At 35.3% G+C, this 15,167-nt stretch overlaps 1 protein-coding gene across 9 annotated transcripts in view; it reads left to right on the plus strand.

Moving 5' to 3' along the window:
• The window catches only part of SS18 (SS18 subunit of BAF chromatin remodeling complex), a 79,587-nt gene that overhangs the window by 32,035 nt on the left and 32,385 nt on the right, over positions 1-15,167 (plus strand). For all 9 annotated transcript variants that reach the window (XM_057698409.1, XM_057698416.1, XM_057698417.1 and 6 more), the window contains 2 exons: positions 8,606-8,759; positions 12,214-12,435. In XM_057698409.1, coding sequence (XP_057554392.1) covers positions 8,606-8,759; positions 12,214-12,435 — 376 coding nt within the window. The remainder of the gene's footprint in view (positions 1-8,605; positions 8,760-12,213; positions 12,436-15,167) is intronic.

A 15,167-nucleotide genomic window follows, 5' to 3' on the forward strand; every position in this document is an offset into this window, starting at 1 on the left:
GGTTGCCACAAACCTCCAATTTGTAAAAAACACAGTATCTGTGAAGCACAATAAAATGAGGAATACCTATATACAATTCAGTGGTTTTTAGTATATTCACAGTGCTGTGCAGCCATCACTGTTATCTAATTCCAGGACACTTCCATCACCCCAAAAACGAAAACCCTTGACTGTTGGCAATCAATTTCACTTCTCCCCTCTGCCCATCCCCTGGCAAAGACTGATCAGTCTGCTTTCTGTCTCTCTGACTTTGTCTGCTCTGGACCGTTCATATAAATGGAATCATACAGTGTATGGCCTTTTGAGTGTGACTTCTTCACTTAGCATAGTGTTTTCAAGATTTATCTGTGTTGTAGTGTGTATTAGTACTTCATTCTATTTTGTGGCTGAATAATATTCCATTGTGTGGATATTTACCACATCTTGTTTATTTGCTCATCAGTTGAAGGACTTAAGATTTTTTTCTACTGCTTGGCTATTATGAACAGTGCTTCTGTGAACATTAATGTATGAGTTTTGTGTGAATGTATGTCTTCCGTTCTCTCAGGGCTGTGCCAGGAGTAGAATTGCTGGGTCATATGATAACTCTGTGTTTAACTCTTTGAGAAACTGTTAAAGTATTCTCCACAATAGTTGCACCCTTTTACACTCCCATCAGCATGTATGAGAGTTATTTTCTCTGCATTCTTGCCAACACTTGTCACTTCCTGTAGTTTTTTTTTTTATTATTATAGCCATCCTAATGAGTGTTGGCCATTTTATTTATTTATTTATTTATAAAGAACTTTTATTGAGATACAGTTAACATACAATAAACTGCATATATTTAGAGCGTACAATTTGGTATCCCAATCTCCCAGTTCATTGCCCCCCAACCCTCCCTGCTTTCCCCACTTTCCCCACTTGGTGTCCATACGTTTGTTCTCTACATCTGTGTTTCTATTTCTGCCTTGCAAACCAGTTGATTTGTACCATTTTTCTATAGTCCGCATATATGTGTTAATATATGGTGTTTGTTTTTCTCTTTCTGACTCACTTCACTCTGTATGACAGTCTCCAAGTCCATCCATGTCTCTAGAAATGTCCCAGTTTCATTGCTTTTTACAGCTAAGCAATATTCCATTGTATATATGTACCACATCTTTTTTATCCATTCATCTGTTGATGGACATTTAGGTTGCTTCCATGTCCTGGCTATTGTAAATAGTGCTGCAATGAACACTGGAGTGCCTGTGTCTTTCTGAATTATGGTGTTCTCCGGGTATAGGCCCAGCAGTGGGATTGCTGGGTCATATGGCAGCTCTGTTTTTAGTTTTGCAAGGAACCTCCATACTGTTTTCCATAGTGGCTGTATCAATTTACATTTCCACCAACAGTGCAAGAGCATTCCCTTTTCTCCACACCCTCTCCAGCATTTACTGTTTGTAGATTTTCTGATGATGCCCATTCTGACTGGTGTGAGGTGATACCTCATTGTCATTTTGATTTGCATTTCTCTAATAATTAGTGATGTTGAGCAGCTTTTCATGTGCCTCTTGGCCATCTGTATGTCTTCTTTGGAGAAATGCCTATTTAGGTCTTCTGCCCATTTTTGGATTGGGTTGCTTGTTTTTTTGATATTGAGCTGGATAAACTGTTTATATATTTTGGAGATTAATCCTTTGTCTGTTGATTCATTTGCAAATATTTTCTCCCATTCTGAGGGTTGTCTTTTTGTTTTGCTTATAGTTTCCTTTGCCGTGCAGAAGCTTTGAAGTTTCATTAGGTCCCACTTATTTATTTTTGTTTTTATTTCCATTACTCTAGGGGGTGGATCAAAAAAGATCTTGCTGTTATTTATGTCAAAGAGTGTTCTTCCTATGTTTTCCTCTAGCAGTTTTATAGTGTCTGGCCTTACCTTTAGGTCTTTAATCCATTTGGCGTTTATTTTTGTGTATGGTGTTAGGGAGTGTTCTAATTTCATTCTTTTCCATGTAGTTGTCCAGTTTTCCCAGCACCACTTATTGAAGAGGCTGCCTTTTCTCCGTTGTATATCCTTGGCTCCTTTGTCATAGGTTAGTTGACCATAGTTTACCTCTGGGCTTTCTGTTCTGTTCCGTTGATCTATATTTCTGTTTTTGTGCCTGTGCCATATTGTCTTGATCACTGTAGCCTTGTAGTGTAGCCTGAAGTCAGGAAGCCTGATTCCACCAGCTCCATCTTTCCTTCTCAAGATTGCTTTCGCTATTTGGGGTCTTTTGTGTTTCCATACAAATTGTAAAATTTCTTGTTCTAGTTCTGTGAAAAATGCCATTGGTAATTTGATGGGGATTGCATTGAATCTGTAAATTGCTTTGGGTAGTATGGTCATTTTCACAGTGTTGATTCTTCCAATCCAAGAACGTGGTATGTCCCTCCGTCTGTTTGTATTGTCTTTCATTAGTGTCTTATGGTTTTCTGAGTACAGGTCTTTTACCTCCTTGGTTAGGTTTATTCCTAGGTATTTTATTCTTTTTGTTGCAATGGTGAATGGGATTGTTTCCTTTATTTCTCTTTCTGATCTTTCATTGTTGGTGTATAGAAATGCAGGAGATTTCTGTGTGTTAATTTTGTATCCTGCAACTTGACCAAATTCCTTGATTAGCTCAAGTAGTTTTCTGGTGGCATCTTTAGGATTTTCTATGTATAATATCATGTCATCTGCAAACAGTGACAGTTTTACTTCTTTTCCAATCTGGATTCCTTTTATTTCTTTTTCTTCTCTGATTGCTGTGGCAAGGACTTCCAAAACTATGTTGAATAGTAGTGGCGAGAGTGCACATCCTTGTCTTGTTCTTGATCTTAGAGGGAATGCTTCCAGTTTTTCACCATTGAGAATGATGTTTGCTGTGGGTTTGTCATATATGGCCTTTATTATGTTGAGGTAGGTTCCCTCTGTGCCCACCTTCTGGAGAGTTTTTATCATAAATGGATGTTGAATTTTGTCAAAAGCTTTTTCTGCATCTGTTGAGATGATCATGTTGTTTTTATCCTTCAGTTTGTTAATATGGTGTATCACATTGATTGATTTGCGTCTATTGAAGAATCCTTGCATTCCAGGGATAAACCCCACTTGATCATGGTGTGTGATCCTTTTAATGTGTTGTTGGATTCTCTTGGCTAGTATTTTGTTGAGGATTTTTGCATCTAAATTCATCAGTGATATTGGTCTGTAGTTTTCTTTTTTTGTAGTATCTTTGTCTGGTTTTGGTATCAGCATGATGGTGGCTTCATAAAATGAGTTTGGGAGTGTTCCTTCCTCTGCAATGTTTTGGAAGAGTTTGAGAAAGATGGGTGTTAGCTCTTCTCTAAATGTTTGATAAAATTCACCTGTGAATCCATCTGGTCCTGGACTTTTGTTTGTTGGGAGATTTCTAATCACAGTTCCAATTTCATTACTTGTGATTGGTCTGTTCATATTTTCTATGTCTTCCTGATTCAGTCTTGGAAGGTTATACCTTTCTAAGACTCTGTCCATTTCATCCAGGTTGTCCATATTATTGGCATATAGTTGCTTGTAGTAGTCTCTTATGGTGATTTTTTTTTTTATAAATTTATTTATTTGATATTGACTGCATTGGGTCTTCATTGCTGCACATGGGCTTTCTCCAGTTGTGGCGAGCGGGGGGCTACTCTTCACTGCGGTGCACAGGCTTCTCATTGTGGTGGCTTCTCTTGTTGCGGAGCACAGGCTCCAGGCGAGCGGGCCTCAGCAGCTGTGGCACACGGGCTCAATAGTTGTGGTTCCTGGGCGCCAGAGTGCAGGCTCAATAGCTGTGGCACACGGGCCCAGTCGCTCCACGACATGTGGGATCCTCCCAGAGCAGGGCTCGAACCTCGGTCCCCTGCATTGGCAGGTGGATTCTTAACCACTGCACCACCAGGGAAGTCCCTCTTATGGTGCTTTTTATTTCTGCAGTGTCTGTTGTAACTTCTGTTTCCTTTCTAATTTTATTGATTTGAATCCTCTCCCTCTTTTTCTTGATGAGTCTTGCTAAAGGTTTATTGATTTTATTTATCTTCTCAAAGAACCAGCTTTTAGTTTTATTGATTTTTGCTATTGTTTCCTTTGTCTCTATTTCATTTATTTCTGCTCTGATCTTTATGATTTCTCTCAGTCTACTCACTTTGGGTTTTGTTTGCTCTTCTTTCTCTAGTTTCTTTAGGTGTAAGGTTAGATTGTTTATTTGGGATGTTTCTTGTTTCTTGAGGTAGGATTGTATTGCTATAAACCTCCCTCTTAGAACTGACTTTGCTGCATCCCATAGGTTGTGTGATCATTGTATTTTCATTGTCATTTGTCTCTAGGTATTTTTGGATTTCCTCTTTGATTTCTTCAGTGCTCTGTTGGTTATTTAGTAGCATATTGTTTAGCCTCCATGTGTTTGTGTTTTTTACACTTTTTTTCCTGTAATTGATTTCTAATCTCATAGCATTGTGGTCAGAAAAGATGCTTGATATGATTTCAATTTTCTTGAATATACCAAGGCTTGATTTATGACCCAAGATGTGATCTATCCTGGAGAATGTTCCATGTGCACTTGAGAAGAATGTGTAATCTGCTGTTTTTGGATGTAATGTCCTATAGATATCTATTAAATCCAGCTGATTTATTGTGTCATTTAAAGCTTGTGTTTCCTTATTAATTTTCTGTGTTGATGATCTGTCTGTTGGTGTAAGTGGGGTGTTAAAGTCCCCCACTATGATTGTGTTACTGTTGATTTCCTCTTTCATAGTTGTTAGCATTTGCCTTATGTATTGAGGTGCTCCTATATTGGGTGCATATATATTTATAATTGTTCTCTCTTCTTCTTGGATTGATCCCTCAATCTTTATGTAGTGTCCTTGTCTCTTGTAACATTTTTTATTTTAAAGTTTATTTTATCTGATGTGAGTATCGCTACTCCAGCTTTCTTTTGATTTCCATTTGCATGGAATATCTTTTTCCATCCCCTCACTTTCAGTCTGTATGTGTCCCTAGGTCTGAAGTGAATCTCTTGGAGACAGCATATATATGGGTCTTGTTTTTGTATCCATTCAGCCAGTCCGTGTCTTTTGGTTGGGGCATTTAGTCCATTTACATTCAAGGTAATTATTGATATGTGTGTTCCTATTACCATTTTCTTAATTGTTTTGTGTTTGTTTTTGTAGATCCTTTTCTTCTCTTATGTTTCCCACTTAGAGAAGTTCCTTTAGCATTTGTTGTAGGGCTGTTTTGGTGGTGCTGAATTCTTCTTTTTTTTTTATTATAGCCATCCTAATGGGTGTTGGCCATTTATTTTTTTTATTTTTATTTTTTTAATTTGACTTTTTTAATTTTTTATTTTTTACAATTAACTGCATATATTTAGAGTGTACAATTTGGTATCCCAGTCTCCCAATTCATTCCCCCCCCAACCCTCCCTGCTTTCCCCACTTGGTGTTCGTATGTTTGTTCTCTACATCTGTGTCTCTATTTCTGCCTTGCAAACCGGTTGATTTGTACCATTTTTCTATAGTCCGCATATATGTGTTAATATACAATATTTATTTTTCTCTTTCTGACTCACTTCAATCTATATGACTGTCTCTAGGTCCATCCATGTCTCTAAAAATGTCCCAGTTTCATTGCTTTTTACAGCTGAGTAATATTCCATTGTATATATGTACCACATCTTCTTTATCCATTCATCTGTTGGTGGACATTTAGGTTTCTTCCATGTTCTGGCTATTGTAAATAGTGCTGCAATGAACATTGGAGTGCATGTATCTTTTTAAATGATGGTGTTCTCTGGGTATATGCCCAGTAGTGGGATTGCTGGGTCATATGGCAGTTTTTTTTTAGTTTTGCAAGGAACCTCCATACTGTTTTCCATAGTGGCTGTATCAATTTACATTCCCACCAGCAGTGCAAGAGCATTCCCTTTTCTCCACACCCTCTCCAGCATTTACTGTTTGTAGATTTTCTGATGATGCCCATTCTGACTGGTGTGAGGTGATACCTCATTGTCATTTTGATTTGCATTTCTCTAATAATTAGTGATGTTGAGCAGCTTTTCATGTGCCTCTTTATTTATTTATTTTTATTTATTATTTATTTACTTTATTTATTATTTTTTGGCTGCATTGGGTCTTCATTGCTGTGTGTGGGCTTTCTGTAGTTGTGGCAAGCAAGGGCTACCCTTTGACCCATCATTGCAGTGCACCAGCTTCTCATTGTGGTGACGTCTCTTGTTTTGGATCACGGGCTCTAGGTGCCCCTGGGCTTCAGTAGTTACCGCACACAGGCTCAGTAGTTGTGGCACACAGGCTCAGTTGCTCCGTGGCATGTGGGATCTTCCCGAACCAGTGATCGAACCTGTGTCCCATGCATTAGCAAGCGGATTCTTAACCACTGTGCCACCAGGAAAGTCCCTGGCCATTTATTCTAATTTTTTTAGAATGCCTTGTAAATTTATGTATGTATGTATGTATGTATGTATCTATCTATCTATCTAACTATCTATTTCCCAGGAACTTTTATTGAGAGACAATTGACGTACGATAAACTGCATATGAATGCCTTGTAACTTTTAATTGAGGGTTTATAGACTTGTTAGGGCTGATCTATTTCAATTTTGACCTTAATCCAAGGAGAGGCTTTTTTGAAGTCTCAAAACAGAGGTTGAGTTGTTTATGAAGGCCCTTCTGATTTAGTGGGGTCTATACTACAATCTTTGTCTCCCTCAATCTGGGCAGAAGCTGAAATCTCTTCTCAGCTCTTTGCCCCCTAACTGATATTTTCTGCTAGTTTTGTAGAATTTCCCCCTCTTTGTGGTTCTTCCTCTGTGGGACTTTGTTCTTTAGTTTCCAGCTCTCTGGTAGCCGAAAAGTCTTGTATTCTCTCAGTCTAGAAGGACTGCCACTTTCTACTTGGGCTCTATTTCCCTGTTACACAGCGAAATCAAGGAAGAGCCAAGGTGATTGTGGAACTGATTTTTCTATTTTTCCCTTCTTTCAAGAGTTGTAGCTCCTCTTGTTCCTCTCTGTGTACATTACTCTTCAGTGCCTTCAAATGGTTTCTACATTTGTCTAGATTTTATAACTTTTATTAGCAGGAGGGCTAGTTTGGTGCAAGCTAGTCTATTTTGATGGGAACCGCAAATATTGATGTTTCATTAATTCAATCACAAGAAAATGAAAAACTAATACCTATTGAGAGTAAGAGCATGAATTTTCAACAGAAAATTTGGACGGGAATATAGGAGAAAGGAATTTTATTTTCAAGCAAGAGGGTCAATTCAGCCATATTGAAGGATGATAAAGGATAAGTTAAAGTGAGATATGTGACTGAGTTGATGTTTGGTGATTTTTTTGAAAATGGAACAAAGTATTTGGAGAAAACAAATTGGATAAATAACTTAAGATTAGAATTGAAAAGAAAATATTTAAAAAGAAGCAATTATTGGATTGGATTTAGTAGTGAAGAAATTAAGATTATGAATTTGAAACAGGTGCTATAAGAGTAGCACCAGGTTAATTTTGTAAATATTAGTGGTTATTAGGTGGTTGGAGATTTGATTGTTTACATGTGATGTCTAAAGAACAATGTATATCTGATAAGTGTGCCAGGGAAGATTGTGTTTCCAAGATCTGGGTGGTACAGACACAGTAAACATGTGGGAGGAAGAGAATGACTGAAGGTATAGGAATGGACATTATGTTTAAAACATAGACAAGTAAAGAAAGAAGGCAGAAATAGATTTTTGAAGAACAGTACTGCCCTGTCCTCTTGCAGGCTTAAAAAACTGGAGTTTGGGAGGAAACTGTGCTTTCTCTACCCAGAAATCCCCAAGAAGGGAGCCAGGTGTTATAGAGCACCTTGTATCTGTGTTTTTCCTTTCGCCCTTTTGTGAACTCTCAAGGTTAGTCAGTGATTTTCTTCACACTTTCATTAGGAAATTTGCCAAAGGCATCCTTTTGAGGCAGCTGTCTCTGTACCCTTGGAGGCCATCAGTAATGTTTTCAATCTATAGGAGTAGTCGGCACAAAAATGTTGGGCTGAGCTGAGTCTTTGTGGTTTAAAACATTCCCCCTCCAAAACCACTACCCCCCGCCTCAAACAGTATAAAATAGATCACATTTTGAAGCTTCTGGCCCTTTTATAATCTTTTGTTACTATATCTTTTCAGGTGAAATTCACCATTAATAGTAAACATATCCAAATATATTAATAGTGAAAGGGGACTTAATTTTTAAAACATAATTTAAATAACCAACGATAGTGGGCACATTAGAAATCCTCATATATAAATAAATAAGAATTCTTTTTGTATAGAATGTTAAATTTTTAAATTTTCACTGTGAAGTACAATGTACTAGAATTCTGGTCTTCTTTTGGTCTAACATGGTCAGATGATATATTCATGCTAATGATCTTGTGAAATTTTCGGAGCGTATTAAATGTGTTGTTAATAAGTCCATAATTAAAATATATTACAATAAGTTGAAATGCATTTGTGTTTTTGTTCCTATTCAGTTGAATAATACAGGCAACTGTTATACCATATGCATCTTTAATACATTAGTCTAACTGTTTTTCTTGTTTTACTAAACTGTCTTCTTTCAGCCACCCACACAGAATATGCCTATGGGTCCTGGAGGGATGAATCAGAGCGGCCCTCCCCCACCTCCACGCTCTCACAACATGCCTTCAGATGGAATGGTAGGTGGGGGTCCTCCTGCACCACACATGCAGAACCAGATGAACGGCCAGATGCCTGGTAAGTTTTTCTCCTCTAAGACATTAACACCAGAGTTGCTTAGCAACTGAAACGACATGGGGGCTCAAGGGATACTAGATTGTTGATGACAAAACTGCTTTGAATGCCCCCGAGTCCAAGCTCTCTTAGAGTTTGTTAGCTACAGAGCTACGTGACCTGTATTCAGTGTTTATCAGGCTGCCCTTGGGCTTTGATGTAGCTGACACACAGCATTCCTCTGATGAACAGAACTGGCTAAATTTAGTCTGTCTGAAACTATGCAATACAGCTGGCTTTAGAAGCTTTTGGGGGGAAAAAGGCAGTGCGCCATGGTTTAAGAATTAAAATCTGTTTATAAAAATGTATTATAACATTTCTCTGAGTTTTGTATTTACTTAAAAGTTTATTGATCTCAGAAACAGTATTGCTGGAAAAGACACCTGGGGAGAAAAAAACAAAACAGTCTCTAAAGTGGTAATATATTTAATATTTCCTCATTGGTCTACTGAAACTGAGTATGGATTTTTATGAATACATATGTTTATACCATAATAGAAATGTGGAAATTGATATTGAAGCAAAATTAAAAGCTAAAAAGTGTTAGCTTTCTTATATAATGAACCATTTACTATTTATCCATTTTAAGTTTAGAGCCACTTAAAATGTCTTTCAGACCATTGGATGCTTATTTAGTTACCTTTTGCTGGTTTCAGTTTTTAATCTGAAAAGTATCTTTAAACTATTTTGTTTTTGTAACAACAGTCACATCCATACCCATAATTCTTGGTGAGGTATTTTCTATATATAATATGAGAATATTTTTACTTTCTAAAGACAAAGGTTTTCATTAACAAAAAGAAAGTATATACAAATAGCAATAATGAGAGTAAATTAAAATAACAGAGCAATTTATTTTTAAAATTAGTAATATTAGCATCCTTAGGATGGTGTCGCCTTAACTGATTATGGTGGCTGCTAGCATTGGTGTCCAGGGACTGCGGGTGTAGAAAATGAAGCAAAAGAGAGCACAGAGCAAAAGAAGCCAGGTAGCCTGGCTTATAGGAGATTGGTCATGTAGGAGAGCGGTGGTGTGTTGGTGGCAACCTTCTCTTTCCTTCCACAGTCATGGCCCACGTGGCCCTCACCCCACATGGAGGTAGGAATGAAGACCTAACTTCTCGTCAGGTTGTAATCAGAAGGAAGCTTCTTGCCCAATCCACACTTAGCTCATCAGGACACATAGTTTTTAAAACTGGGTGGGTAGTGCTAATGTGGGTTAGCAAGTTAGAGGAGTTTTGTGACTTTTTATGGTGGTAATTTTAATTAGGATTTTGACTCAACTTCTCCAGTTAGCATTCAAGCCTAAGGCTGAGGAAGCAAGCAAGCAAGCAAGCAGAAGTATAATTATTGTTAACATGACATTTTGGTTTTTGTGTAAGGCCATCTGGAGTAAAATATACTCTATGAGCCAGAGATTTTCAACCAGTTATGATCTGGATTGTCCAGGATACTGTAGAGCTTCTAAAACAATTTGTAGTGAGAGAGTTTACAGTTAGGTGTAGGAGAAATTTGAAGTCCAGTTATCTATATTGTCATTATTTAATAAGTTTTGTATAGCATTTAGCCAACCTTTTTTTGCACACAAATTTTTATCTAGGTTTTTAATTTCTGATTTTAGTTTTGTTTTCAATATTTTATTATATAAGCTACAGTGCTACTTATGTGCTGTTTGCTCTTGGTCAGATTATCCTTTTAGTCTTAGGTTCCTTTTGAAAAAAATTTAACTGGTTAAAAAATATTTAGATAATACATGCCTGTGGTACCAAAATCAAAAGGTACAAAAAGGTATACAGCCCCTACCTACCCAGATGCTTTGTTCCAAACAGGCATTGGTATCTAGTTATCCTTTAAAACATATGCATGCATACAGTCTTTTTTCTTTCTTCTTTTTTTTAAAAACACAAATGGTAGCATACTGTTAGTATTATATATCATTTTTTTTTACCTCTTAAAGATTTCTCTTGGAGACCATGAGTGTATAAAGATGTACTTTGGAGATCACTCGTATATGAAGAGTTACCTCATTCTTTTTGATAACTGCGTTACATTCTTTTTCATGGATGCCTCTAATTTATTTGGACAGTTCCCTTCTGATAGAAATATAGGTTATTCTTAGTCTTTTGGTGTTAAAAATTATGCTTTTATGAATATGCCTGTAAAATATAAATAAATAGGTAAACAAACTTACAATTTTGCTTCCATATACATACACACACAAAAACCTGTACATTTATAGGATAAATTCCTAGAACTGAAATTGCTAGGTTAAAGGTATATGCATTTTAAAATATGGTATTGCCATGTTGGTCTACATAAAGATAGTGCTTATTTATACATTTATATTCTCTCAACAAAGTGTGAAAGTGCTTTTTTCTTCATAATATACTCAGAACAAAACTTCTGACCTTTGCAAATTTAAAAGTTGAAAAATGGATCTCATAGTTTTAATTTGCCTTTTTATTATATTAAATGAAGCAAGCAGTTTTCTCATGTTTATGACCCCTTTTGTAGTTTTCGTGTGAACTGATCATTCATGTACTTTGCCCTTTTACTGCTGGTGGTCTTTTACTTACTTTATATGTTAAGTAAGCAGTTTGGTCTGTGATATTTCTTGTACATAATTTTTTCCCAGTTTATCTTTTTATTAGTTAATTTTGTTTTGTTGGTCATGTGCAAGTGTTTTATTTTTATGTACTCTATTTCATAAATCTTTTATGGTTCTGGGTTTTTTGGCATACTTAAAAAAGCCCTTACATTCCAAGATTATTTTAAAGATTCTCTGTCTTGAAATACTCTGTTTTGATTTCTTTGCTTTTTCTTTCTTCTTTTTTAATGTGTAATTTTTTTATTCATCTGGACTTAGTTTTGGTAGAAGGAATGTGGTAGGGATCCAACCTGTATTTTTCTAGATATCTACTCAGTTGTTACAACATCATTTATTGAATTATCTTTCTTTTGCCCACTGATACGTAATATCAGCACCTTTATTGTTTACCAAATTATGCATTTCGGTCGGTTTTTAGACAGTGCTCTAGGTTTATCGATCTGTTAATCAGTTCATTTATGTGTTGGTACTACACACTTTTAATTCAGCTTTATATGTTTTGGTCTCTTATAAAGCAAGTCCTCCTTCATTACTCTTTTTTTCCAGAATGTTCCTGGCTTTTCAAAAGCAACAGTTTCTTAATCTGTAAAATGATAGTAATGTCTACCTCACAGTATTTGCTATCATTCTTGTAAAGCATTTACTTTGCTGTTGATTAAATACTCAAGTTATTGGTTGTATTATTGTTACGTTACAGCAAAGAAATAAATAAGCTTCTTAAAGTATAGGTCATCTGTTTGTATAGGTCATCTTTTGTATAGATCATCTATTTGACTTTAATATTTTGGTTCTGATCACTTTTCTTCAAAGGGCCTAACCATATGCCTATGCAGGGACCTGGACCCAATCAACTCAATATGACAAACAGTTCCATGAACATGCCTTCAAGTAGCCACGGGTCCATGGGTGGTTACAGCCATTCGGTGCCATCGTCACAGAGCATGCCGGTACAGAACCAGATGACCATGAGTCAAGGGCAGCCGATGGGAAACTATGGCCCCAGACCAAATATGAATATGCAGCCAAACCAAGGTGAGTAAGCTTTATAACATTCTTGAGTAGAATGCTGCGTTAGCCTTTGACAGCCAATTTGCAAAAATACAAGTTTGAAGTAACAATCATACCCACAGGAAAGGAACATCGAGTTTGAAACCAGCTTAAAGTAATTTTTTCTTTTTACATTAAGAAATTAAATTGCTCAATTTAGCTTTTTAAGCTTTTTTATTTTTATGTCTTTTGGACAGTTTATTTGAGATTCTGTAATTTTGGATTTTTAAGCTAATCAATGAATAACCAAACATTTGGTTAGAGCTAGAGAGTTGAGAAAATATAATTTTATCTTTGTAAGTATACTCCTTAAAAAACACTCCTTAAAAACATCTGCTCTATGGTTCATTTTACCTGTGAAGAATATATTAATTTCTATGAATTTCCCTAGATTTAATGTTTTCTGTTGCTGTGTTATAGCATTAAAGGTAATTTTAACATAATTTGTTATTAGAATGTTTAGTGGAAGTGCTGCTGTATTCTTACATTCTTAAAGTGGTGTGAAGTCTATTAAAGTTTATTACCAATCTCAGAGAATGAAATTGTTATCATGTTTCTCTTTTAAGTATTCTTGTGAATAATAACTAAAAACCAGTAAGTGGCGCTCTGTTCTGCTAATTGCCTGTTAAAACATTTGGCCTGTTGCCAGCCTAAAGCTATTTCAATTATGAGATGTGGTGAGGTTAAGAGTCTAAGATAGAATTAAATGTATTTGCAATAAAATTTTCTAGATTTTGCTTATGGAAAGCAAATCACCAAAGTACACCCAGATAAAGGAAGTTACTGTTGATCTGTTGATCATTATTTTTTATGAAATAATATATTGTAATTTTAAAATACAGGTATTTTCTGTAATTTTGATAAAATACACCGGAAACAAAGGGAGAGTAGAACAAATTGTCAATGAATGTAGCTTCACAAAACTGGCACTTGCTCCATTTTTTTCCTCCAAAAGTTGTTTAGTGCCCAAGATGAAATATTTTCTTTTTTAAAAATTATATCAATTAAAGGTTCAAAACAACAGCAAGATGCAGTCAGTGCTAGATCAGAAGGGGTTTTAGATGTTTCTCTGTACAGTTTGGTTACCAGAGAAGAGAGCAAAAAAACTGATAGTGATTATAGCAACCACAGTAACTATGGCATACTTCTTAGAAACTATAGTTCAGGAAAGGTAGGATGTGTGCAGAGATGGATGTTGCTGCAGCATGGTTTGCTATGCCATCATAAGATTGAAGAAGGAAAAACAATGCATGCAGCAATGTGTATGTGGAAAACAGTGACTGTTTTTGGAGAAAGGAGTTGAAGTGTTTACAGGAATTTTTTGTTCAAAACATAGGGCCCAACTATTCTTCCTATATATTTTTTTTAAATAAAAATATTTTTCTTTTATTGAGTTATAATTAACATACAATATTAGTTTCAGGTGTACAACATCATGATTTGATATTTTCACACATGAAATCATCACCACGATAAGTCCAGTTACCATCTGTCATTAGACACTATTGACTATATTCCCTATGTGTACATTACACCCCCTTGATTTACTTATTTTATAGCTGAAAGTTTGTGCCTTTTAATCTCCTTCACTAATTTTGTTCATCCCCCCCCAACTGTTCTTAAAAAATATCATATTTTGTGTTAATGTATAATTCTTCCTTCCTTTAGAAGTTATATAACTTTTTCTTTGTTGTCATAATTTATGAATTTCTGAAAAGAAAATAGACTGTATAAAAATGACTGTGTAAGGATCTGATTTAAAGAAATATGTTACATTTCAAAAGAGAGTATAGGATGTTAATCAGTGAGGAAGTTATCACTGTTTAAAAAAAATCTCTTCAGGACAAATAAAAACTTTACAGTTAAATTTTGGCATTTCAGAATCAGAGAACACCAAAGAAGATTACAATTACCGTGGATAAAAGAGGGAGGAAGTTATATGAGGTTTTGGCAATATTTGCATTCTTAATCATATGAATTCCTTATAAAAATATTTTAATTATATGTTACCTGTTGGTTTTTAAAAAACTTGTTTAGCATGATGAAAGTTTTATTTGAAGTTTTAATATTCATTTCATTATAAAACATTTCCTTAGTTTTATAAAAATAAGCTACATGTTTTACATTAAATTTTTTGTTTTGAGAAATAGGTGGAAGAAATTAGAGGAGATTACATTTTAAAATAGTCCCTCTTAAAGAAAAGCTTGGAAAATACCAAAATTCTATAAAAGGGAACATTTTTGACTTTAAAAAATTGTTGTTAATATTTATTGAGATATCATTAGCTGTTCTTTGAGTTAATTCAGATTTCAAAATTTTGATGTCTTTTGACTATCCCCATATTTCTGTATATCTCTCTCTGCATCAAGAGATATTAGAAAAAATGTTAAAGCCACTTACCATTTTTTAGTAATGGAGTTTATTAGTCAAGAAGAAGAAATATCTGTGTGATTTCTTAGATTAAGTCTCTGTCAAATGACAAAAAGGGAGAAATGCCAATCCAGAGAATTTTGTTTTAAAAACTAACAATTAAATAGCAATTATCTGATCACTGTCATATTAATATTATTAATTATTTAAGTAACATATTTAGGAACTTTATCTCATGATGTCCTGGTAGTTTTCTAAATAAAATATTGCTGGTCAAGATCTAGATGTGTTTTATTCTGGTAGTTTTGAAGTGGCTTTGTTTTTTTTCCCCCTCTCCCTTCTTTTTC

This window comes from Hippopotamus amphibius, chromosome 11 (assembly GCF_030028045.1).
Source record: "Hippopotamus amphibius kiboko isolate mHipAmp2 chromosome 11, mHipAmp2.hap2, whole genome shotgun sequence".
In the NCBI taxonomy this organism is placed as follows: Eukaryota; Metazoa; Chordata; class Mammalia; order Artiodactyla; family Hippopotamidae; genus Hippopotamus; species Hippopotamus amphibius.